The 25,917-nt window shown below is 45.0% G+C and overlaps 1 protein-coding gene and 1 long non-coding RNA gene across 14 annotated transcripts in view; one reads left to right on the top strand and one right to left on the bottom strand.

Annotated features, from left to right (window-relative positions):
- Positions 1–2: 2 nt before the first annotated feature.
- LOC310897935 lies at positions 3–25,282 on the top strand. The gene is made up of 2 exons (XR_014582809.1): positions 3–5,022; positions 25,246–25,282. It is a non-coding gene; the product is annotated as an uncharacterized lncRNA (long non-coding RNA).
- PLB1 (phospholipase B1) overlaps positions 12,302–25,917 on the bottom strand; it is a 100,829-nt gene continuing 87,213 nt past the window's right edge. For 7 of the 13 annotated variants that reach the window (XM_083832088.1, XM_083832096.1, XM_083832095.1 and 4 more), the window contains 9 exons: positions 25,114–25,165; positions 23,440–23,520; positions 22,238–22,303; positions 21,594–21,688; positions 20,315–20,396; positions 18,870–18,974; positions 17,742–17,837; positions 14,150–14,224; positions 12,303–13,656 (listed from right to left, as the gene is read on the bottom strand). In XM_083832088.1, the coding sequence (XP_083688214.1) occupies positions 13,438–13,656; positions 14,150–14,224; positions 17,742–17,837; positions 18,870–18,974; positions 20,315–20,396; positions 21,594–21,688; positions 22,238–22,303; positions 23,440–23,520; positions 25,114–25,165 (871 nt within the window). In that variant the 3' untranslated portion in view covers positions 12,303–13,437. Of the gene's footprint in view, positions 13,657–14,149; positions 14,225–17,741; positions 17,838–18,869; positions 18,975–20,314; positions 20,397–21,593; positions 21,689–22,237; positions 22,304–23,439; positions 23,521–25,113; positions 25,166–25,917 lie in introns of all 13 variants that reach the window. The other 6 variants (XM_083832090.1, XM_083832092.1, XM_083832091.1 and 3 more) reach the window with 2 other exon arrangements.

Below are 25,917 nucleotides of genomic sequence, written 5' to 3'. Positions count from 1 at the left end.
AGGGAGCCCCCATGGGGGTGGTCCCCATGCTGAGGACACAGCACACACAGAATCCCACCAGTCCTGGGGAAGCTCCTGCAGGAGCCAGGCACAGAGCCTGGCTTGAAGCCTGTTGAAAATGGTATGCTAAATATCCTATTGTGCGCTTACATGGTATTTATAGACACCATCCATCACACGGGCCCTAAATGCATTAAGTCGAGATTCGCTTAAAGACTGGTGTTCTCCTAGACTCCTAAAAAGGGCTGAGAGAAATGAAATCATTGCAGCCCTCACCTCATTTCTGGGGATTCAAACAGGTCTCTGGTGCTCGGCATGCTTGGTTTACATCCCAACTCAGCCTCAGCTGGTGGTATTTGTCAGAGAGGCGACGGGAAGCACTCCCAGGCTGACCTTTTGGGCTAGTTGACATCAACCTCACCTTTGTGAATCAAGAGTCTGTGGGGTGACATCCATATGGGATTAACACAGCGTAAGACAGACTGGGCTTCAAAACCTTCGGGCCTGGCAAAGGCCAGCACAGAGCACACAGACTCAGCCCCTCCAAGCCAGCGTGAGCAAGTGACCTCCTACACCCCAGGTTAGCTCTCACCCCAGGTGGCTCTGACCGTAACTGATCACAGCTGGGCTCCCTCTGGTTGCCTTCAGCTGGAGGGAAGTCTGCAGCACGACGCAGAAAGCATATGTGAACTGCAGACCTTGTTCGAGGAGCCGCCGGCAGCGTTTTCAGTGTGGATGTGGTGGCATTACAAGGAGTGTTTGAGCAGGAGTGCAAGGGGGAATGCTTGATTTTTGGTCTCCTGAATGTAATTTATGCAGCCATAGCAGATGTCCCATAGCCTAGGAGACAGGGGCAGCAGCAGGCAGCACTGCTGTGCTAACCACTGGCGCAGAGAGCGGTAGGCACGGTGCCTCTGTGACGAGTGGATGCACTTACTGTCCTGACTTGGACTCTTAGCTCTCAAATTAATTAGTTAACCACCCAGCCTGGCTGCTGATGTTTTTAATTGCTTTTATCAATTCATCAGTGTTGTTTGCAAAAGTATGATATTACTTGTAAGACGTTCTCGAGAGAAGCAGCATTTCACATTCTGAGTGGTACGAGAAGCACAAGTTAGGCGTACGATAGCATGACTCGTTGCAGGAATGCTGCTGCTTATTCCCTGCATAACTGACCTACAAGGGCAGAGCAATGTTAGGTACCACGCAGTCCATAGATTTGCTTATGCATGCAAAACCTCCTCTGCAAATTTCAGCAGTGCCTATACCTCTTGTGCAAGAGGGTAAGCTGTGATGCAGTTTGCTTTCTCTTCCTAACAGTAATTAGATTATTTTTTTGGTGGTGTTTTGTTAACTGTGCTGCAGAAAGTCAAACCACAGGCAGCTTTCTTCCACAAAGCAATCCAATTAGTTAAGATTGTGGATGGATTAAGGTTTAATACTCCACAGAGATGCCTGGCTGGAAATCATTTAGGTTAGTTAGCTCTTATTCAGAAACAAACAAACAAGAGTGGAGGATAGCACCACATGCAACCTAGGGACTGGAAGGTGGAGACCAGCAGATAATGAAAGGTCTCTCCTTTATTATCACCCTTAGAAAAGGGAGGGCCAGATGAGCCGGGACATGCGGAGAAGGACAGGTATGTAGGTCACCGTGGCATACAGAAAGGCGCGGAGCAGAGCCTGAGCAGCCACCTGCATGCAGTGCCGGATTGAAGAAGAAAGCGGGGGCACCTCCAGAAGGAGCACTGGGCATGGATCAAGGACCAGCGGGAGGCCCCAGTCCAAAGGAAAATGAAACCCTGTGCCCAGCCTTCCTCTTCCTCTGGATGGCAGGTGGCCATCTTGGCCACTGTCAGGAGATAGCCGAGGAAAAGATCTTTGAGAAAGAATTCCTAGGATTGTGCAGGGTCAAAAATGGGGAGGGCAAACAGGTGCAGGGGGTATGCAGACAGCTGCATGTACAGCACGGGGGATTTCTTCTCCTTGGTCCCACTCGTCCTTGTGTTCTTTTGTCTAGAAAAAAGTCAGAGAAGGGAGAAGGGAAGAAAGACTTCTCTCCTAGGGCATAAAACACAAATGAGGCAGACAGCAGCGTGGTTGCAAAGCTTCAGACATTCATTGCTGGGAACGGGTTAGGAGAGATCTGAATCCAGCTTCGGCAGGGTGAGTCAGCAGCCAGGCTGCAGCCCCAGCTGAATAGCTTCTGTAGCTCTTGGAAATAAAGGTTGCCAGCACATAAATGCCAATCAAGTGGGCACGGCAGACTTAGACGTGATCGCATGAGATCATCCCAGAGGATCAGCTACTCGTCAGGAGCCAGGGAGGGCCAGAAGCGCCGACAGTCACTTCTCCACTGCTTTCTAGTGAACGCTGCTCAGAGCCACGTGGCTTCAGAGGGCACCACAGTTGTCACCTACCAGGCAGTTCCCTTGATTATACGGTGCCGTAGAGCGGTAATAGACGGCTATTTCCCTGCTCCGTGAGGTGGGTATTTCAGGACACAGCATTTTAAATAACTGTTTATACATTAACATCTCGCTGCAATGGAATCATCAAGTGTTTCTGAGGTTACGTCGTGCCACAGGAGCACAGACCAGGACGCAGAGCTCCCTGACCTCCGGCCTGGGTACCACAGGGTGCCACAAACCCCGCCGAAGAGCCAAGGGCTCAGCACGGCAAGGGAGCTGCTTTGGCTGCTAGCAACACGCGTTTTGGCAACCTTTAAATAGCTCGAATATGGCGGGAGAACCACAATGCTGTGAGCATCTCAATTGCAGCAGGTCTTCTGTCCTCATCAGAGCAACATCACTGTACCGGGTACTCTGCCGCCGCCAGGTCTGAGCAACGTGGTACCTGCTTACCAGGAATACCTGCCGCCACTGGGGCTGACAGAAGGATAAGCCCTCCCCTGCACAAATTGTGAGTTTGAAACGTGCACTGCAGTATTCGTTTCACGCTGGAATGAAATCTGAATGTTACAAGTCTTCAAAAAATAATTGATTAGGATTGATCATTATGCAGTTGGTTTTTGTTTGTTTGTTTAAATCTGCCTCGTGAGTTTTTGTGTTGCTATAAAAACAAACATTTTTCATGGAAAAAAGAAATGCCTCATTCCAAAACGTCCCCCAGATTTTAACCAGGACACTTCACCACCATCCAAAATGTGAATTTCTGTGGGCCTGTGTTTTTGCTGGCCTGCAGTGGCTGTAACTGGTTATTGTTTTTCTGTCCAGTTCTAATCAGTATAGGAATACCCAAAAAGACCGCAATGAAAAATTATATCACACTTCTGTATCATCAAAAATGTATTTATAACAACCAAAGATTGCAGTCACTAGATGTAGTTTATTTAAACCCAGGAGCTAATATGAGATAGCAGCAAAAGGCTGGTGTGCCGTAGCTGAGCCTATGCTAGAAAAACTGCAGGAAGAGCCAGGCCATCACGTATTTTCTTTTCTGGTGAGCAGCAGACCATATCAAAAATATGAGATTAGGAGCAGGCCGGTCATTTTAACTAACTTTGTACTTAAAAAATGGCTCGCAAGCAGCAGGCTTAGAGAGACCAGGAAAACAAAATCGGGTTCTATTATCAGCAAGTCAAATTGTGAAATGACATCAGGAACATTGCGAAGATTATATCGTGGATTTCACAACATTTGGTGCTGTTGTATACAACTCTGTAATTACATGAAAATTGCTACTTTCATTTAAAAGTAAAAAACGTCTCCAGCCTTGAAAGTTTAAAAAAACATTAACCAAGCACTCGAAATCCAAAAAGCAAACAGGGAAAAAGCACATCAAACTAACTATTAAAAAACAAAACTACTCAGGATTTTCCAGCAGATAGCTCATGATGTGTGGTGGTCTGAGTTCAGCTGATAGCTGCTGGCTGCTCAACTGGAAAAAAATTTGGCTTTCTTGAGGGAGAGGCAACTAAGAGGGAGTATCTGTTTTTATAAGATAAGAGAGTAAAGTATAATGGCCATGTGGCTGGTAGGAAGGAATATTTCTAGTTTTCATGTGTTTTTGGTGTGAGAGATGGAGCTGGGAGGAAGACTAGGAGGGGATTCTAGCTAAATCTTTAATGACAACCTTTTCACTCACTCCCTATCTCTCTGTGTTTCTTACACATCACCCCAGAAGTCTGCAAATACCTGGGAAATGCACCATTAACTGGAATACATATGTGCATGTATAAGTGTGCGTGCATGTGTTTTAAATGCCCGCGAGCTTTTTAGCCACCTAAGCCCTCATAAGAAGCAAGAGCCGCACCGTGCAGGAGCGATGGAGTAAGAATGCAGCCGCCACAAATCCCTCTCTAATCCTGCTTTAATTACACGGGCGAGCGGGGCCCTGGTGCTGAGGCAGCTCCGTGCTGCCCCGTGCTCCGACAGGCGTAAAGGAAGCAACAGCACCTGATGGCGCAGGGCTGTGCTGTACCGAGGGTGAAGGCAAGGCTATAATTAGGAAACCACTTTGTTGTGAGGCAGGCGGTCTAATGAAAGCAGCTGATGGGACCAGCTGACTGCATTTACATTGACAATAGCCTGCTAGCATCATGAGTTTCTGTCATCTCCCCCCCTCCCAGCACATTTCTGAACGTTCGGAGTGAAGTAATCTCCCCGCACCGTAAAGACTGAAATCTGTCTTTAAATTGCTCCACCGAGATCCATCCTAACTCGCGCAGCACAACGGCCACGGTGCCGGGGGCAGATCTCACCTCTGGCGCACCCACAGCAAACAGCCAAGGAAGGGCGGGTGCATCGCATCGTACCCTGGCTTCACACGCGCTCCCTCGCAACGTCAGGGAAACACCGAAAACGCAGCTCCACGGCAGGAGGTGCAGAAGGGCAGGCTCGGCTAAATCCTAGCAGAAGGTTGGGCAACAACACAGGGAGGCACTTACACACACACGGAGCGCTTCATCGCGGAGCTCAGGGTGCTTTTGTGAGCTCCAGTGAATTAATCGCTGCTCTGACTCTCGTGAGAAGGGTCAACATCTGCTGTCCCTCACGTCAGGTACCCTACACATTTTTTTCAAAGTATTTTGCACAGTTTGGCTTTGAGAAGCTAGTAACTCTCTTGTGTATGGTGATTGCTCTCTTGCTTTTCAGCTTAGCTTCTAGTGCCTGGGAAATACGTACAGAAAGCAGCTTGCCCTTTTGCTGCCCTTGATGTGCCCAGTCTGAGCCTACGGGGTTTTGGATCTCCAGGGCTCTCTCTAGGTCTAGCAGCTTGTAAAAGCATTACAAATTTACTACCCTTTTTAACCAGCAAAGAACATAAATCTTCCTTGCCATAAATGCTGATGTTCATGCAGGGAGAAATTCAAAGTGAGGCTGCAGAGAGAGAGAGAAACATTCCCCATGCGATGATTAAAGTGCCAGTTCACGAAAGCTGACGTCAGCGCATGCTTTCAGGGCAGCAGAGCACTTTGCATTTATCCTCTCCTTGTTTGTGCTCTATCTGGATGGGCTCCAGTGGAAAAAAAAAAAAAAAGAGAGAGAGAGAAAAGGAGAAGCTAATGCCTTTCTAATACGTTTCTGGATTCCCTCAGTTTCGTGCAGGGAGCAGGCTCTGAAGCACCTCACTTTTGCTTGACCCATTCAGAGAGATAAAAGAAACCAAAGGCAGCTGGTGCTAGCGGCCAGACTAAATTATAATCAGATTTTTGGAGCCAGGAGTCAGTCGGTGCAGCTCCAAGGATGACCGAAGGAGAACACGTTGGCAAATAACATAATCTTAGGATTCGATAATTTGCAGAGGCAACCCTGTTTCCCATCAAGCAGATCCATTCCAGCTCCCAATTGCTTTCATATAAAGTCATGGTGGTTCAAAGACAAAAAGCTTGAGTTAGCTACAGGTTTCTGCTAAAAATGGTCAGACAGGAGGATGAGAGCAAGCACAAGAGCAGCTCCCCAACTCTGGGCTGCTGTTTGCAGGTTAGAGGACGGGCAGGGTTGGTGCCAGGCTCCCTATTAATGCAGATCGCCCTTCCTGGGGAGGGAGCAGCAGCTTGGTGAAGGTGTGAGCTGGGGGCATGCTGGGGGAGATGCCAGCTGCGTGGGGGCAGCCTTCAGTAGAAAAAACACTTGTTTTTTTTTCTTTAATTCTGAGCTGTGGGAGTCGGTGGGAAAGGCTTGCCCAGTCAGTCAGGTCACACAGCCGCTGCAGCTGCTGCAGAGTGGTGCCAACGTGGCGTGGTCTCTTACTGAAGACACCTAAGGATAATTTGGCTGTAGAGCTACATGCTGGCACTGTCGAGCTGCACTGATGACAACCGCACACAACACAATGGCAGTCTCAGCCTGTGGTCACTCTCATAGCTGGCACAGTTACTGGAACAAACAGCGCCCATTGATCGCTACAGGAGTTAGCTCTGCAGGTAGGCTGCCTCTCAAGCACTTACGTAGCAAGTCTGGACGTTCTGCAATTGTTCAGAAGAAAGAACTTTTCTTTCTCCCTGGACATGCCGACAGTTTAGAGTTAGTTCCTGTTTCAACAATCGAGATGGTAATATTATAAAAAAAAAAAAAAAAAGGAAAAAAAAAGATAAAAAGATTCCAAATCTGTAATATTTTTCAACTATAAGCTTTCAGCTTAAAAGCTGAAAAAAAGGCAGACATCCTGCACTTCTGAAAATCCTGAAGCTAAATACTCTTTTAAATAGCTAAGTAACCTTTGAAATAACACTCTAAAAAGGAAAATTTCACTTTAGGTCAACTTTTTCACCATCATTTCTCTTCCACCAAGTAAAAAAATGGCAGACGAACTGACTAGCAATGCAAGAAAAAAACCCTCCATTTCAGCTACATCATTTCTTCCCAAGAGGATTTTTTTCTGCAAGAAAAATTCTGTCCCAAAGGACATAATTTCACCGTGTAGACAGAGCTGAGCTCAGATCCCTGGAAGTCCTGACCCTTCCTATTCTAAGCAACACATAAGGAACCCTCCAAAGCCGGGCAAGCAGAGGGTGCAACCTGCAGCCTCGCATCGCGCAGGCAGGAGGAGGAACCCGGCGAGCTAATTGCTGGGCGTGGGTCTTGCAAGTGGGAGCACGACAGGAGAGCAGCGCATTTCTCCCTGCTCTCCATTCCCCACCCTGCGCTGATCATGGGCTGGGCCCCCGCCAAAGCGCGCTGCAAGGTGCCCAGCACGGCACGGGGGCGTCGGGGCAGACCTGGTTCTCGGTGACCTGCGTGCCACGGAGCTTGCGGCTCCTCGCCGCCCGTACAGACTGCCGATGTTTTGCTGTGTTTGCACTCGGCGGGGAACACCAGGCATAAAACTGGCACAGCAACTAGTCGGCTGTGTTAGTGATTGAGTGATAAGTTGTGTAGTGGTTACACAACCAGGCTGTGTCTGTGGAGCCAGGACTTCTGGCTTTAATTTCCTGCTCGGTCACTGACTCATCGCGTAGCCCAGGGCACATCACTTCACCTCTCTGCACATAAATTTCATCATCTTTAGTAGGGGGGTAATAAGACTATCTCACAGGAATGTTAGGACACACAAATTACCCTCATAAATATTTGTAAAACACTTTAAACCATGTTTCAACAAAGGCATTGAATATTTAGTTGTGGGATAAGTAACAGTCAGGGGAATGTCCTAATTGCCAGGCTGGTTTATTTACCTACCGTGCACCACAGATTTCTGACAGCTGTACCAAAAGGATGTCTCAGGTAGGGGAAAAAGGGTGAAGAGGCTGTTTGACAAGTGCAGCAGGAGCGGCAGCAGCAAAAGGTCAGCTCATGCCACAAAACGAGTGCGTGACAGAGAGATGTTATGTCAAGGGCCGAGAGGCATTTGCGTCATTTTCAGCCCAGATTCACAAAAAGCTAATGTAGGTGACTTTTAAAGGGATGGAATACAGACGTCTCATCCTGCTAAGCATGGTCCAACAAAAGCCCACATGATTTCTCCAGAAGCTGCCGTCAACTCTGTTCTCGGATTCGCAAAGCATTGAGATACCTGAAGCTCTGCGTCTGCACATTCCCAGGGGTGTTATCTTGTTGCCTACCGCAAGCACCGTGCTGTCTGACCTCCCCCTGAGGCTGTCTGGGATTCACAGCCGAGGTGTGTCCGTGCCTCGGATCCCCAGAGGATCCGGGAGGGCTACTCAGGGTCATTACATGAGTCACGTAATTGCACAGTTGTGCCATTGCACATTAAGGAGCTGCTGCACTCCAGGCCCCAGAGGCTGTATGCGCGTACAGGTGAGCTGTCTGGGGGTCCCCACATCTGCACTGAACTTGGTGACTGCTGATGAAAGGTGAAGGCTAAGCAGAGCTGGCCGTAGAAATTTGCAAGGTGCATCCCTGATTTCTGTTGTCTGATCTATCCAGCTGCATCCTCCCCAGTCATTTCTAACTCCTGTGTTTTACTTGGATCCAAAAGCTGCTTCAAAGGATACCCACGGGCAACCCAGCAAGTAAATCCCTGGCGTGTGGAGAGCTGCTGAGCTGGCCAGTTCCTACGACTTTCAGAGAAGGCACTGACTGCAAGCACGAGCTGGTATAAGAGCACCAAAAGTACTTTGTCTCGTTCACCCACTGCAAAGACATTGCACTTTTTTTCTGAAATGGCCAAGGCCCAGCCTCCCTGCTGCTGTTGAACTGAACCACTGCTGCGCAGCCCCGGCTCGGTAGGTGGGGGATTATCTCCTATTGCAGCCTAAGCCCATTGGGGCCCTCAGGTGGTGCTTCCAGTCACCTAACCAACACAAATGGTAGCAAAAGGGTTTTTCTTCATGGCTAGTTTTTTAACACTAAAAGGAATTTTAAAGAATCTGTGATGGCTACAATTCAGACCATCTGAAAGTAAAGGCTACTTTCCTTCTTCGCATCCATAACCACTTTACAGCAGTGAGGTGGCTCTGTTAGATGTTCAGAAGTGGCTGGTTTCTCCAATTGAAATAACTCACCCTGGGGTCAACCCAGCTATCAACAGCAGAAATCCTCTACTGCCTCTCACTGAACCACGTCCACGGAGCACTGCTAGTCCAAAGGGACTATTAAATCCTTCTTGTAAGGAAGCAGAAAGCCTGGGGAGAGCAAAGGACCCTACCACTGAAACATGTTCATTGATCCCATACTCTGTCCGACAGAGGACATGGGCACATTTTCATACCTGACTTCTGTAAGTTCTGTAATTAGGAAAAAACAAAACAAAACAAAAACAAAGTTCATGAATGAAATTTTCTCAGTAAAATCCACATAACTTATTCTAGTTATGACTGCATTATGACTGACAGTTACAGAGGTCACGGGAATGGAAAGATGTAAGGCAGCTTCTTCCAGCCTCTAGCCAGCAGGTAGTCCCAACCATTTCTTAAATAAGCTGTCCCACGTTTCACTGGATTAACTTTCTAAAGTAGCTCAAGCCACAGTCTTTCTGTCTTTTCTTTTGGGTGATCGTTCTCTCAGATGGTCAAAAACAGAACAAACTCTGCTTTGTGCTGGGATGTTCATCAACAGCAGCTACAGTTTTCTGCACCTGTCAGGCACGTGCTGACAGTATTGCGTTTCAAAATGCATGAGAAAATCGCTGCACTCAGAAAGGAATTCAACAGGTGAAAGATGGCATAACATCTAGTGTCCAAGAAAGCTAAGTGATGGAAGGGCCAGTTGCTGGCAGCTAAATGGAAGATACTCAGCATGTGCTACATTTAAACATACCAGCTTCCTTCCCCTCCTCCACCACTCTCTTTTTTGGATACAGACTACTGCTGCTGGAAATAATTCTCAGGTCCCTGGATGTGCAAACTGTGTACTCAGGATAGAAATAGTTTAAACGTGATAGATCTCAGGAGCATCCCTCCCTGTGATGGTCAAAGACCCCAGAAACACATTCCATTTAAGTAACTTGTGATCCACCTTTTGGACAGTCTTTTATCTTGCTGTTCCCAAAATCTCAGATACATTCCTTTCAAAATGGCTAAAAAAGGAGCAAGCATTGCAAACCTGTGGTTCCCCAAGAGCAAATTCTTTAAATAGCTCATGGAAAATGAATAACCTGATTGCGGAGCTGTAAAAATCCAGGGCTTTTCCATGCCTGAGTGGTGAGATTACCAAAGCCCCTCTCTCGGGGAGGGGCAGAGAGGGGAGGTCTAGTGGGTGTAGTTGTTTGAACTCAACATTTTAGATAAATTCCCCTCAAAGTAACAAAATTCCTGACCGGGTGTCCCCACATATTACAGATTAATCAGCTGTTAAAATGATATCATTTGTAATCTGAATCTCTTCTCCCCTATCTCACCATCCAGAAACTGGTAAGATGTTTTTCTGAATTTTCCATCCCTTCCCTTAGTTATTGAGCATCTAAACTGGACTTTGGGGGCAAAATCACACTAGGTGAAACTCTTCTGTACCATCTGATCCTACAAAGCAAAATGCAGATGCTGTACCATGACAAGAGGGAGGTCCCTCGGCAGCAAAAAAAAGCGGCCAGAACTTCAATTCAGCTGCTGCCTAAGCTGTAGACAAACTGTCAACACTTATTAGGCTCTGTCACTTCTCTGCTTGAGGGGTGGATCAGTTTTACAAGGACAGGCACAGCACTTACCCCCGGCTGCCCCTCACAACCACCTGAGCTGGGCAGCGCAGCCTGTAGCCACAGCAGTTGCGTGGACAGTGACTGCTCGCTGGTTTCAGAAGACATTAGGAAGCCACTTTACACGGAAGAGGTGCTTTTCAGCAGCAGGTGAGATCGACATTGTCCAGAGTGAAATCCTGGACTAAACCACCTTCCGTTTCATGCATTTTTCCATACCGACTTGAAGTTCCTCCTATGCCTCTCCTCCTTGGTGCATCAGTAAGCAGTCCAGCCCACCCAGCAGTCCGGAGAGGGAAAATACCACAGGGCAACTGAAACCAAGGGCATGCTATCAAGGAAAAGAGGGAAAAATGGACAACGGACAGACAGGGTACACAGATTACATTCTGATTTAACGCTACACTGAATGCAGTCGGACTAAGATCCAGACCCAATAATTTGTCGTTCATTCCAGCTTAATGTTACCTCTGCTTAATGAGCACAGAGGGAATGCTTGGCATCAATATTTTCAAGGAAACAGTTTTGCTTGTAAAATAGCTGCAAACTGCATGATTCTTGATCTTTTTTTTTGTTTGTTTGTTTTTAAACATCAGTGCAGTTCAGCACATACTTCAGTTTACACAAGAAAGGTACCAGAAGATATTTCCATAGACTAAGTAAGGAGCCACCAGTTCCTGCTCCACCTCCTAAGGCTCCTGCTGGGGTAGTGTAGTAGAGCTCTATTGCACCCAGAGAAACTTTGGAGAAAAGTCTCCTGCTGCAGAAGCATCACAAAGCCAATAAGTATTATTTCCACCAGCATCCTTCAAAATGCTGGAGAGGTTAGAGCCATCTATTTCCCTCACTACCCAACTGGTGCACCTCTGATGTTTTGGCGTTCAGAAGCTCAGAGCAAAATTCAGCCTCCTAGGCTGAATGGAAAGGGGCTCCCTAGTTTTTCTAGCAGGGAACACCAGCATGAAACACAAAAAACAGATTTGCATCCATCTCCAGGCAGGAAGAAGCTGATGTGAGGCACCGTGCAGTATGTTGTAGCTCTTACTCGTGTTCTAGGACTCCCATTCCACTTCATGCATGCACACATCGTTTAGAAAGGTGTGTCAGCACTGAACTGCTCTTTTCAGCTTCCTTCAACATACCTAGCACTGATGAAAGGTTCTGCAGAGGATGTTTATGTTTTACAACGTGTCTGAGGTAAGGATGCCATGGAATGGACAGGAGTATAGTAGCTGTCACTCCTGCATTACAGTTTCAAGGTTGCATTTGCTTCCAATTATTGAACCAAATAACTACCAGCAGTTGGGATATCAGGTAGATGGTTAATGATGCACACTGATGACAGGCACAGGAAGAGCAGCAGAGATGGGCTGTTTGAGCTTATACTTGAGCTGCACTGAAACAAGATGCAGGTGCTTTTGTTTTGCATTCCAAATATATCCTTGTTTGGGGCTGCATATAGAGCTTCCAAACTCAGACACACCTGTGGATAGGATTTATGTAAACAACAGTCCTACCAGTAACAGTCCAACCTTTGAGAGCAGATCAAAGAAAGGACGAGTAGAGCTACAGCTCTTGAAACCTGACTATACCATTTGTATTTTACCCACCTCTTTTTATCCCTGCAAGAACAGTGAGTGAAATGGAAAAGGGAGGACTCTGAACACTTTCTATGTGTGCATAGTGAGCAGGTTTAGGAATCCCAGAACATTTTTTCCGCTGAACAATTTAATTTTCAGCTCATTTGCATTTATGGACTGGAAATATTGATGCCTCACAAAAAAATCACACCATTACAAACTACACTTTGGCTTCAATAAAATCAAAATTAAAAGTATTTGACATATGAAATAAAGGTTTTGAAAAACAAGAATACAAGGCGTCTATGTAGTATCATCCATGCTAGCAGGTTAGAAATTGACCTGCAAGTATAACACAAAGAATGTCTAAATACCAGGGAAGTTCTCCTCTGAACTCCTGATCAGAAGTTTGAAAAAAACTTTGCAAATTCTTCCTTGGAGAACAACTAGGGAGACTCCAGTCTGGGAGATCTGAACATACCGCAGGTCTCATGAGTGCCAGGCTAGGTTACCAGTATGTACCTCGTTTTTTGTTTAGATCCCCTACTCCGCTGCTAGTGAAGAAATTACTTCCTCACAGGAAGAGCCATTCTGGACCGGCTGCCATACAGCTACGGGGCAGGAGGACATGGGACTAAGCAATTTAGCCCTGCAGAAGTGATGTGCATGGCCCAACTCCACATCCAATCTCAGACAGACAGTGGCTTGCGTCCAAGGCAGTGGACAGGGTGCCCAGCACTGCACCATGGATGCTACATGGATGTTCTGGGTTGCTCACAAGTTGCTTGACGATGTTTCCATGGCATGGTACTTTCCTGTGTAGAATGAACTTAGCTGCTTCAACTCAACAGTCTTGCTTGAATCTAATATGCGAAAATGCTGTTTCTTCTTTATTGCACTTACTTTGGTATTAGGGAACACCAGGTTACAATCATGGACTTGAATCTAACATTTTATATACAGAGTTTTATAAGAAAAAAAGGGCAGATGTGCAAATAAGGTGCCAAAGTACATGAACAAGTTTTCTTGCTTCATGAAAGCAATTGTCAGCCTATGTAATATTCATGAAACCAAGAACTGCATCCCGGAATGAAAAAGCTTTAACACTTTGAATGGCATTGCCCACTTCACTGACCTGCAGAAGCTAGTCCTACAGTGCATTTCTGATCAATATTATTGGGCCCCCAAATCCCTTGGCTAACCAAGCTCGATTAATGTCCAACCATTTTTTTTATTCTCCTGTTCTCTGTGTCACACCAGAGAGCAGCCTCAGCAGAACCAGATGTTTGTTCCACTTGCTTTACAGAGATGTTGTTTTCATGTTCTTTTCTGTTTCGGTCTGTCGTCGGTGTCTCGTGGTTCTTCTTGACACAGCCCAGATGAGTGCAGAACCCACCAGGACTCCAGCTACCGCTGCCACAATGACAGCCCAGTAGGGCACCAAAGGTTCAGTTTTCTCTGAGTTGAGAGCTGAATTCCTGAATTCACTGTTTCTCATCGTGGAAAGAAAGGGTTTCTCCTACAAAGGGAGATCAAAGGTTTTACTGACCACAGCCACTTGGCAGGCAGCATTCAGACAATATACCATCACCCCTCCCAGAGATGCAAACTGTCAGTCTCTAGACAGACTATCAACTGTTTCTGCCTTCTGTCTTAGCTCAAACTATTTCCTGCCCTACTGCCTGAAAGTTCCTAGAAGAAAAAAAAGGAGAAGCCAGTCCAGAAAGAGCAGTGATGGCATCATCTCCAAATCTGTTTGCTGCAGGCAACCAAATAGAAGTATGTAGACTCATTAAAACTGGCTTAAAGTAGAGGCTTTCCACTGCAGTAAGGATAATTCTTTTGCATTAAATCCTCAGTATAATTTCCTATGTTTAACAAAATAGGAGCGTATTTTTGCTATTTAAAACCTTCACAAAGATATTCTTAAAAAAAAAAAAGTTATCCATAAGAAGAAAGAAGAAAAATAAAAGTGGACAAAGGAGAGTATTGGCCTCTTGGACTTTACTTACTGGGTTTGGACACTTCAGTTTTGATCTGTCATAGGTAAAGTTGTTGTAGGTCTGCTTTTCACCAACTGGCTCCATCTGAGGAAGGGAAAAGCAATAGTAAACAATGAGTTTTTTTCTCCTCAGATTCCTGACTTGGGTGGCTACAACTTTTCTTCCAATCTTTAGGTTCTTGCGTCAATGAAGAAGTGTGGGGGAAGGTGCATAACAGGAAAGCTTCCAAACATTTTAACATTCATGAACTAAAGACACCGAGAATCTGATGTACTGTCTGCAGAAAAACTCCCTCAGGAAGCAAGGAACAGGAGAAGCCTTTCCTCTTTCTGCACTAAGTGTAGGAGAAAATAACCTACTAGCACATACTCTGCTAGAACAAAGTGGTTCACTATACACCCAGGTCTGCCACATACATCTCAAATGACAGTATAAACCACAAAAAAACAATCACATGACAGAATTTAGTCACGTTACTAAGCACAGTACTGAAAGAAAGATGCTTAGGTGTCATGGTGGTGGAAGCAGCTTCAAAAGTGATGCAGAGTTACAGAGACAGGATGAGACAGTACCAACCTTTGCAGCCTTCACTCAGACAAATAATTCCCTGGGAGTTTTAGCTAAGGCTAAGTTCACAAGATTGCAAGAAGTGAATTAAACAGAGCCTTTTGTATCAGCAGTTGTCAGCAAAGCTGCATTAACCGAACATAGGCTCACTTTGAGTCCATTTCAAATGCAAAGTAAAATATGTCCAGGCTAATGGCACAACATCTGTGGTTGGCAAGGACTCCACATGCCATCCGTTACCATAGTTAAGCTAACAAGTAGAAGCTTGATCAGTCACGTTAACTGAAGTGTTTACAACTGTGTATGGACATGCTTGAAGTAATGACTTGAGGACTGGCCCATAGAGGACTGCAGAATTGTCATCCAGCAGTTCTGGGAATACAGTGCAGAGGGCTGCTGTTGCTTCTGCTGCTCCATATATACACATCTACTGTTCTCAAGTGATTGAAGTGTCAGCTGTATGCTGGAGAGAAACAACACCCCGACAAACCCAACACAATGTGGAGAAAAATTCTAACTAATAAGATTCCCATATGGAAACACTGGGAATACTTCCTCTCTCTGGTCTGGTAATACAAAATAGAAATAGAGACTGAAAAAATTAAAGGAAAGAGATGAACCAATGCAAGATGCAGGGTCTGGTGCCTTACGTATTAAAAATATGACTGGAGAAGGGAAGAAAGCTAGGAAGTGCAGAGAAGATGAGAAAAAAAAACAGAGTGCCAGGTTTTGCTGATTGCCATGGGGTCCTGCTGGACTCATGAGTCCTAATCATTTGCCCTGCCTGCTAGTTAATGTCGTGGAGACTGAATTTGGTAGTTTTATTGCGCCTCAAAGGGAACAGCTCAAATTCCGATGTGATTATTTGTAAGATATGTGGTTCATTTCCTGTAGTGTTCTGTCTGACTGCTTATTTGTCGGTAATTGTAACGCTGCCCATGCCAGACCCCTTGGTAAAGAGTCTGGCATAGAGCAGGCAAAGGATGATATGATGCAAAATTCTGCAGTCAGCTTTTTTTTTCCCCCACTTCAGCTCTGTGATCTGTACCTCAGGAGCAGCATTAGCTTCTGAGGTCTGAGGATGACAGCACCCTCAAACCCATGAGCGTACAGAACAATTTCTTGAAGAAACACATGGCTCTTCTATAAGGGCATATAGCAAACGTGGAGGCTTAACACAAGCTAAACATGCTGTCTGTGTGCTCTTCTCCTGGGCCAGGGGACCGATGAGGTGGATTTGCAACCAAAGGGGACCTGTTAAGACTACAGCATTTTCTGACTTCAGAGAGCAGGAGCACGCTTTGCCTTGCATGAAGCTGGAAGGGCAGAGATCACCAGGGTGAGGGAGAAGCTTCCCAAGCCATCCTCACCCCTGCGTACCCACGCAGCGGCCAGGCACAGTCTGGCCCTTTGTGTGTACTGACCAGAATCCATGTCATTTGGCCATAAGCCTACTGCTTGCTGAGCTTTTCAGGGAACAGAAAAACAATTCAGCCTCACAGTAAGCTTGCACAACCTCTCTGTACATGGACAACGAATGAAAAGCCGGGATGTGTTATAAGAACTAGATTTAACTAGGAAATAGTCCAATCAACACGTATCGACATCGCTCTGTGGATTGAATAGTTGTACTTTGCATTAATAAGAAGCCAATCTCCACTACCCAGTAGAAAGCTGTGTCAATATTCTTATGTGCGTAGGAAATGAGTGACAGCTGGACAGAATAAAACTCCAGTGGCTTAGAAAAAGGACTGATCGTGATTCAGGAATGAGTAACGGCTGACAGGAACACCGCGTGGCAACAAACCCACTTTAAGGCTACCATATGCCCAGGTACTGCCTCTTTCTTCTTGGACTTGCAGCCATGCACAATTTGGATGTTGTTTACATTTGCCAGGGGTTTCTGGGCCATTGTTAGCCCTGCTAAAGCTATGAAGCCTACCAGGCTGCCATCAGCTGGAGTACCAGACAGTGAAGCCTGACATAGAAAAACAGGCAGATTGGCGGAGTGTGTACAAATCTATTATTCAGCACAAGTGCATGCACTGTTTTCTATAATCCTGGACCTACAACTCATATGCTGTACTGGGCAACTGCATAGATTTCTGCCCTGGATTTCCCAGCCCTTGTGCTGAAGTTCATTCTGGAATATGCTGTAAGTTTCTTATCTTGCTCAAACTTTTAAGTAAATTGAAAATAAATTCTCCTCCATTTATGCCTGTTTCTTGCACAAACCAGGATACAGCACTTCTGCTTGCACAGTGTGTTTGGGAAGTGTTGTTCATGAGACAAGAGGAGGAAATGTCCCTGTGGCATGGAAATGCCATAGTCTTCCTTCCACTATGGGAAAAAACATAGTTCCAAAAGTGACTGTTACCGTGGAGTTATCAAGTCCAGCATATGCCTCTTACACACTGTGCCAGCACTACTCAAAAGTTACCATTTCCCCTAAAACTGCAGAAGGAATGTGACTGCAAGTAAAGGAATCATAGGTATGATTTCAGTCCTCCATTAGTTTCAGTGACTCTGCTAGAACTGCCTCAGATATTAGAGTGGGTGGTACAACATGTCCACACTATTAATGGCAGCAAAAATTCAATCACTTGTTTGTTTTCATAATAAATCTAACAGACTTCACTGAAGAAAGGCAAGCTCATTCAACAGATATTTTCAGGAAGCTGCAGGACTGCATGTTTAACTGGGCTGATTTTTGCTTTAGTGCATATTAATTACAAAATCAGAAGGGAATTTTTCTCCAGAGTACGCTGAAGCTCTTCTCAAGGTTTCTCATTTTGAATGAGCAACAGCTTATACAGGTTGGTGTTTTTTTTCTTTTTCTTTTTTTTTCAACAAAATTGCTTTGGGTTGTGTTCCCAAGCAATGCAGACTGAGAAGGATCTCAAGTTCAGTAGTCCTCCTCTTGTTAGCAAGAAACAAAATTGATATGCTCACTGTTTTGTTTTGGACACTTTTCTCGAACTTTTGTTGGGACTCCTTCCCTAAACACATGGGGATCTACTTTGTAGCCACTTACCATGTTATTCCAGAGAGCCATAGCCATCTCAGCATAGCCTTTTTCACTGAAATGAAAGCAGTCTGCAGCAAAGAAGCTCAGATCTGGCTTGCCATCCTGCAATAAAAGCAAAATACATTTTTAAGCTCACTTTAAGCTTTGAGACCTGACAATATCTAAAAGTGTATCCGAAAAGTGCACTGGACTTGCCATACTCCTTTACAATTTTGGTATCTTCCTAAAGGCAATATGCTCATGTTTTGACAATGCAGATGAAGTTCGGTGCTCCTAACTGTGGGCAGATTTCCACATCTTGAGATCTTTTGTGTAATGCATCCTGCTCAATTTCACACTGCAATTTCCATAACAAATCTAGACTTGTCATTAAACCAATATTCACAGCTCTTATGTGGACCCTGCCATTGAGCAATGCTCCACACTGAACAGAATTATTTAAAAAAAAAAACGGATTGTTTATTTTTGCTTGTTAAACTTCCACAGTTCAGACATAGGCTTAAAATCTTTCAGGTGTTGAAACTTGTGCTGAATTTCAGGAAACATCAAAAACTGTGGGTTTATCCAGCTGAGGCAAATGTCTGTCTTAGGGAAGATCTGCCTTATCACTGTCAAAATGATAACCATCCTTTGGACTTGAAGGCTGGCAGAACAAAATAGGGATGATATGACAAAGTAAGTATTATGTAAAACTGAATAGTTTTGGCCACGATTCATGCTGAGAATTTGTCCTTTACTACACAGAATATGCAGTGCTAGAGCTGGAGAAAAGAAGGGAGAATCAGCCTTTGACTTCAAAGGCTGCTTGCTTTTTCCAGCGTTGGGTGAGCTGGGCATACAACATACTTCCCCATGTGCTGGTTTCCATGTGAAGGTAATCTGAACATATACAATAACCTAAATTGGAAGAAAATTGTGGTGAAGGCCAACTAAGCCTTCCAACAGTGGAAGCAAAAGGGGACATGCAATTCAGATGAAGCTAGAGGGTGCCTACATGTTGTGTGGCCACTGCAAATATTTGTGTGCTGCTAGACTGTGCAAAGGAAATAAAAACAGTCCTTGCCTTATGGATCTTACTGACTTAGAAATCAAGACACTGGTCCTTGCATGATGGAAAAGAAAAATGGGACTCACCCTATCCAGGGGCAACAAGGTGTTTCGGAAAAATGGCTGCACAACAACTGCAAAGTCCTCACGCTGTTCGTACCGACCACTGTTGACCAGCTGTAAGGCTTCAGCCTATATGGAGTTGCAAAGTTAGAAACAGAAAAGTAACTCGCAAGGCTCATCTACCATTTATCAGCTATCATAAAAACATGCGTATCGCACTTCTTTCAATGTAGGTAAGCATAGCTCATTAGTACAAATCCAGCTGAATAGTATTAAGCAGTCCAAAGATTGGCAAAGAAAATAATTTGGAAGAGATTTTCATGAGCAAAATGCAAAGAAACAAGGATAATTTGAAATGTAAAGTTGCTTAATGGGGGGCAAAAAATGTATTTCATACCTCACTTATTGAAATCAGTGCTTCACAAGCACAAGAAGATTAAAGTTTACAGAGAATTAGAAAAAGGAGTATGACCAAAATTTTTAGAAGTGAAGGATGAGTTCAGAATGCCAACTTGAGACATTCAAAGCATGCTTAATTTTCCAGAAAGGTGTGCTTGAAATAAAATAATGCATAAGCATTGAAAATCACCTTTTACTTTTGAAAACTATGGGCACAGACATTCATATAGATAATAAAAACATATTATTATTACTTTCCAGCTTATGGTTATACACTCTAAGGCTCCTGGTCATGCCTCAGAACAGTCCTAGCCCCATTCCCTTAGCTAAGGAAAACATCCCCCTGGATAAGTTTATACAAATGTTTTCCAGTATGGACCCTTTGAGCATGGTGAAATTAATCAGACAACATCCACTGCCAGAGACAGAATGGAGGACTGGAGAACATACTGTGAGCTGACAGAGCAATCCTTGTATTCACAGGAATAATGATAGAAAAATCTTCTGCTCCAATGTCTACTTATAGCCTTTGTTAAATCTGAGTGAATCTTAAGCCCTGAGGCTATGAAAAGTTACTCTCAGATAGCAAGCTGACCCATGGTAAGCTATCTGTGTACTAACTCTCAGCGCATGTCAAAAGAAAGGAATATCAGGTTAGTTTAGTTCATTTTCTCTGCTAAGAGTTACGACAACAGAGCTGACGCAAGGTAATTTGTCATCCTTGCAGTGGCATGTTAATTCATGTGAGCTGTTCAATGGATTCATAACAGACACGTATCAACAAAACAGCCGTCATCAGTAACTCCTTTTCAGCTGTCCAAACAGCAACTGGAAAACAAAACCAGTTTCAATCTGCTGCCATCTCAGAACTGAGCTCAAATCACAAGGCAGGAAAGACTTGCACTGCTGCTAGCCAGCTAGCAGGCTAGGGTTTTAATTAAACTGTAGCTGAGCAGTTTCCAAGTCACCCCTCTCAGTTCTGAGGACGTGTGAGAGAAGAAGAGGAGTGAAAGAAGAGATATAAAAAGAGACACAATATAATATGACCAGTTACAGAATCAAGGCGTTACCTGAAAATCTCTGTTAACTCTCTTAATTTCTTGTAGTTCAGAAGAGTTTTCCTTGGGGTTTAAGAAACATGGGCAAATATTCCTTCAATGAAAGAAATACTAAAATTAAAAGCCAACCCAGAGCAGGCTATGCAGTGTTTCAGCAATGTGTCTCTTCAAGAAGCTCAGAAAAACTGCTCAAAGTTTATATGCAGAGAGAGATCCTCCTTGTCGACTTACGGAAGGACAGATACTTCAGGAAAAAAAAGTCCTTATTGACGTCATTTTCAGGGAACACTTGTCACAGACAGTAAGAGCTGCAATACTCACAACTCTTAAAAGTCAGACAAATGCACTTATTATGTCACACATTAGCAGCATATCGTGTTTTCCAATGAAAAAACACAACACTACATAGTGACATACAGCAGAATTTCAGAAATCTGGGGGTTTAAAGGTAGAAAAGATAAATTGTTCATGTGATCTGACTCCTCAGACTACTTTGTTTCATTCTGTTACCCCTAGACCAAGAGGTAATAACTTATAATTCAGTGAAATACATCCTCTAAGAAGGTGCCTAGAATGAATATGAAAACATCAAGCAAGACAGTCAATTCACTAATTTCCCCTCTAGTGTGTTCTAGCAGTTTGTCATCTCTATTATTAAAAATCCGTGCCTTACTTCATTTGAATTCAGTAGGCATCAGCTTCCAACCACTGGTCTGTTATACCTTACTCTGCTAGACTAAACAGCCTTTTTACGTCCATGCTGACTCCTCTGAAGGCGTTGCTAATTTCTAAATCTATTCCCTCAGTCTTTGAGATTTTGGTCTCCTCCATTTGGTGGGAAAAGGATCTCCTGGTCATGCATTGTGCACTCTGCAGCCCAACCTGCACCACAGGTGATGCAGCACTGAATGCAAAGAGAGGCGTCAGGGATGTCAGCCTGAGCTGCGGAGCAGTGAACAGCTAGGTGAAAATGGCTTTGAAGTTCAGTACTATGGCAATTGTATAGTGATTTATGCCATGATATGCTGCCTTAGAGCTAAGAAAAGTGATGACTGACTGCAGTCTACAGGTGCATGCCTTTTAGCTGAAGTATTGGAAGAAGTAATAGAAAATCAATGTGAACGGTGTTATTCATCTAATGGCAGCAATAAAAGTGGCTCAGAAAGCTCAACGTGGCTATCTTACTGTAGCAGCAGTTTAGACTGATCAGAAAAGAAAAAAAAAAAACACCAAAAACCACCCCCAAAAAATCCAAGCACTTTAAAGGTGAAGACCTGTTCTGCTCACTTACATTCCTGTCAGAGCGCACTCTGAAGAGCTTGCTGCGATCTGACGCAGTCCAGAAATCTCTAGTATCTCCACCATGTTGACAAAGACTCTTGGAAGCTGCAGGGATTATAATAAACAGACATACCGAGTCAGAGAACATGATACCACTACAAAGCGAGAACGAAGTGCCATCCGCAGGTCAGTGAGTCAGTGCAAACTCCACTGGCTGCAACCAATGGCATGTGCAAGGGTAACATATAAAGGGAGGGGGAAGGAGATGTATAGTGGATGTCAGCCAAAAAATCCCTGGCAGCTAGCACGAGCTAGCTGAAATGCTGCTTCACTCCCTGGGGCATTTTCATTTTCTCTAGGGTAAATGAAACTTTGCACAGTTGGTTTAGCCATCAGAACTGGCAGTAAGGCTGTGATATGTTCGGTCCATGGCAAAAACACCATGCAACACATTTTTCCTAAAACTGCAGCCCACTGTCGCAGGGTATTGTCTAACACAAGTTGTTAGATTGCTCCTCAGTGCTGCATTATGACTCCAGCTATTTGGAAGATAACCTCGTATGAAACAGGATCACTGCAAGTCTGTCAGAGCTGAGGAAAAACACGAGGGTGCTCGCCAGGAACATAGCTTGCTAGGGTATCTTAAAAGCTTACCTCATCATAGAAAACATCCAGAGCGTCTTGAAGGTGCTTTACATAGTTATGCACTGAATAGGTTTCCTGTATAATTAAAAAATAAATAAATAAAATTGGATCAGTCTTCTTTCAGTAATTAAGAAGTTTAACTGTTTTATCTGAAAAACTGAGTCCACAGACTGTCTATTAGCGAGGTGTCCCATGAGAAGATATACCAACTCAATGCTCCTTTCTCCTTCTGATGGCAGATATATTTTTGGATCAAGAGGTTTATTGCCACATGCACAGAGGTTGGCAGTGCTTCTATTTCCATGGCACTAATGTATTCACTTAATCTCTGCAGAAAATCCAGAGGTATAGAATAATTCTGGACAGAGTCTTTCCCTGATTAATGACTCCATACGCAACATCCTCAGATTTCACGTTGTCTTTTATTGGACCCAGACCACATTATGAACAGAGCAATACATTTCTCGGTTTGTTTGGTTTGCTTTTTTTGTTGTTGCTGCTTTGTTTTTGTTTTGGTTTTTTAAACTGCCAGTCTGGGGAAACTGATATGGAGGCAGCCAGACCCCACAAAACCCACTGGCGAAACAACTTTGTGAGTATAATTATAGAGGTGCAGCCATGGGGGCCAAAGAATGCCTGCAGCAGTCTCTAAAGGAAACTGACCATAACTGAGAGAATGATCCCCAGTTATCTCGATGAGCTGGGGCCCAGGCCCTCATAGTCTGTGTTACAGGAACCTTTTCAGAGGGGATGGCTGCCGGCAGCTAGGTAAGACATCTTTTTCACTATAAACTTATGTTATTTCATTTGGTGTCATTCTGAAGTGAGAAACAGGCATCCCCAGTAATTATTACATGGAGACGCTTCCCAGAATAAAGCTTCACTTGTGTCCCCCTAACAACACGCCAAAGACACCACACTGTCTTGATTACTTTGTCCAGCTGAGCTGGAAGAGCTCTTCTGTTTATATCTTTGTTCCATACGGGGCAGATTGATGGTTCTTAAATAATGCATTACTCTGGAGCTACAGCGCCCCAAAATTAAAAGCTGTGCACTTCTTGCTGATACAATACAGATGAAAGGAACAGTAGTCCTAAGTGCTTTTTAAACAAAGAGGAGCTTTGGCTCATGGAGGGAGAGAAAGGTTAAATTTCCAGGGCTGGTCACCTGCCAAGTGCCCAAACAAGCATGCCTGCTTCAGAGATACAAACCTTATCAAAGCAGTATTGACACAGGTCATTGCCTCCAACGAGGACAGTGATCAGCTTCCAGTCCTCCTTGAAGTTAATTTTCTAGTGGCACATAAAATAAACAGATTTCAGTTTCCATCGCTTAGGCATGTAGAGGTAACATTTACAGATGCAAATACAGAGGGTACAGAGAGCCCAGCAGAACAGCAGAAAAGGCATGCTGAGTTAAGACAGCAGCAGAAAAGCGTCTGTCTGGGGTTACGTGTGAGTTATTTGCTAGCCTAGCTGCAAGTCACCTTGGCTTCTGTAAGGGTATCCCCTTCGGCAGACAAGGACTGTCAGGGTGGCTGAGCACAGGACGTGCATCTGTGGCAGCAAGCGTGCTGAAATAGATGCCAGCTTCGGGTCAGGGACAGGCAGGGGACATTTGCCAGGCGCAGCCAAGTGCTGTGGGCAGCGCGGGGAGGAAGGGTCGCGGATGCTGGAGTGACCGACGCGAGCTGGGGAACAGGAGCTGCTGGGGATCCCTGCCAGCTGGGCAAGCGTTGCCCCTGTAGCCAGGAGGGGAGCGGGGTGCCCCAGGGAACAGAGCAGATTAAAATAGAAGAGTCCAGGAGGCCGGTGACTTCACTGAGCTCATATAAGGGCAGCTGCAGCATCCACGTCACCACAGGCTAACAATAGGCGCTGCTGAGAGCTGGATCTCATCAAAACATTTTGTAGCTTTCAGTACAAAGAAAGGAATCAAAGGCACCTATTTTTAGAGCGGTGCATTTACATAACAAACATCTGTGAAAGGATCCCACAAATAGAGGAAGGGCCTGGGAATCACCCATAGGTCTGAATTCTCCTCCTTCACCAACACCGCTCAGAAAGCTTTTCACCAAGAGGCAAAGTGTGGCAGGGACTTTTCCCCCTTCCTTTTAACGATGTGTAAAAAGCAGTGAATAAAACAAAGACCTAGAGCCATGTACTATTTTACTGAAGAGCCATGCCAGCTCCCTTCACTCTGCCAAACAATTGGTAACTGACAGTGGGGCTAGCATGCAGCATCCATCAGGAGTGCTGGCACACAGAGACACATGCTTTAACAAATCCTGCTTATGCAGTTCCCATTCAGCCCGAGCCAAGGAGCACCAGTCACTCCAATTCCCTTACAGGGAATACTCTGGAGCAACAAATCACACCCAGTCAGACACTCAGACAGATTCAGCCCACACTTGGAGCAGGATAGCTTCAGCTTTCTCCCACATTTCCCCCCTAAACCTCAAGCTAGAGCACCTGCTGCTCTGTTAAAAGTGAGCTGCCTTTTTGGCGGGCACCCCTTGCAGCCCTCAGCAGAGCAGCAACAGCAGGTTGTTCCCCAACACTAGACCCCCGGCCAGTTCCCCAAAAACCTTGTGACATGGCAGGGATTCAGCCCATCCAGAGGGTTAGTCTCTGCCCTGTGTGTTTGCACACTACCTGTGCGGATTTGCTTAGGTAAATGTTAATCTCCTAATAGTAATGACTAGTCCCTGGCACATGTATCTTGGAAAACACACCAGAGATAAAGACACTGATTTTTCTTTCATCCGTAAAGCACTCATCACTGTTCAAATGTCCCATCAATTAGTCATCCCCCAGAGACCACAGGAGCACTGAGGGGCAGCCCAAACATCCAACCATGATGTTTCTAAGGAACAGTTCACTTACCGAGCTGCTTCTCATTAGCTCCACCAACTCACGTGCTTGGGCTGACATATTGCTGTAGAGAGAGGACAGAAGCATTTTTGGTGCATGCTCTGAAAGCACATCATCATTTTGCTCTCCCACTCCTCATTTCAGGGACCTTTAGGAGCAGCAGAAATCAGTACAGAGAAAGTGATGCTTCAGATGGAAGAGCAAGCAGAAGGACCAAGAGCAGCAGCAGCGGCACAAATAATCTGATCCAAAAAGGCTTCAGCGAGGATGGCTGCCAAGTGGCGGGCAACTGGATGTATTCTACCCATCTCAGAGCTCACTTAAATGCATCTTGTTTGGAGAAAAACATTAATGCCCACATGTACAGAGACATTTAGCTGCATAACTCCTTTTCTAGTTGTGGGGGGGAGTTTGGTGCTTACACAGAGGCTGGGCACCTAACCAGCTTTCCTGACCTGGCCTTCAGTTCCTACAGCTTGTCACAATGCTGGAAGATATTGCTTGCACTGCGGAATTGCTGGGCTGGAGATTCCCAGCTCAGCTGTAGGCAGGATGCAACACCCACAGAGCAAAGCACAAGCCATGCCGAGACACCAGCTGGAGACTGCAGCTCCTGACATACTAGGATGCAACTGTGCTTGAGCCCTGCCTGTTTCCAGCAGCTACATAAATGTGGCTACATTATTTGCACTCCCAGAGCCACACTGACTGTGCTGAGCCTTTGCTCAGGGCACCCATGAAGTGTTTAGTAGCTACATAGGCTTTCCTAGCTACCCTGAAACTCTTTCAGTAAATTTAATGACTGTTAGAGGTGTC

This window comes from Anser anser (genome assembly GCF_964211835.1).
Source record: "Anser anser genome assembly, chromosome: 3".
Taxonomy (NCBI): Eukaryota; Metazoa; Chordata; class Aves; order Anseriformes; family Anatidae; genus Anser; species Anser anser.
This window is presented reverse-complemented; position numbering and strand designations above follow the sequence as displayed.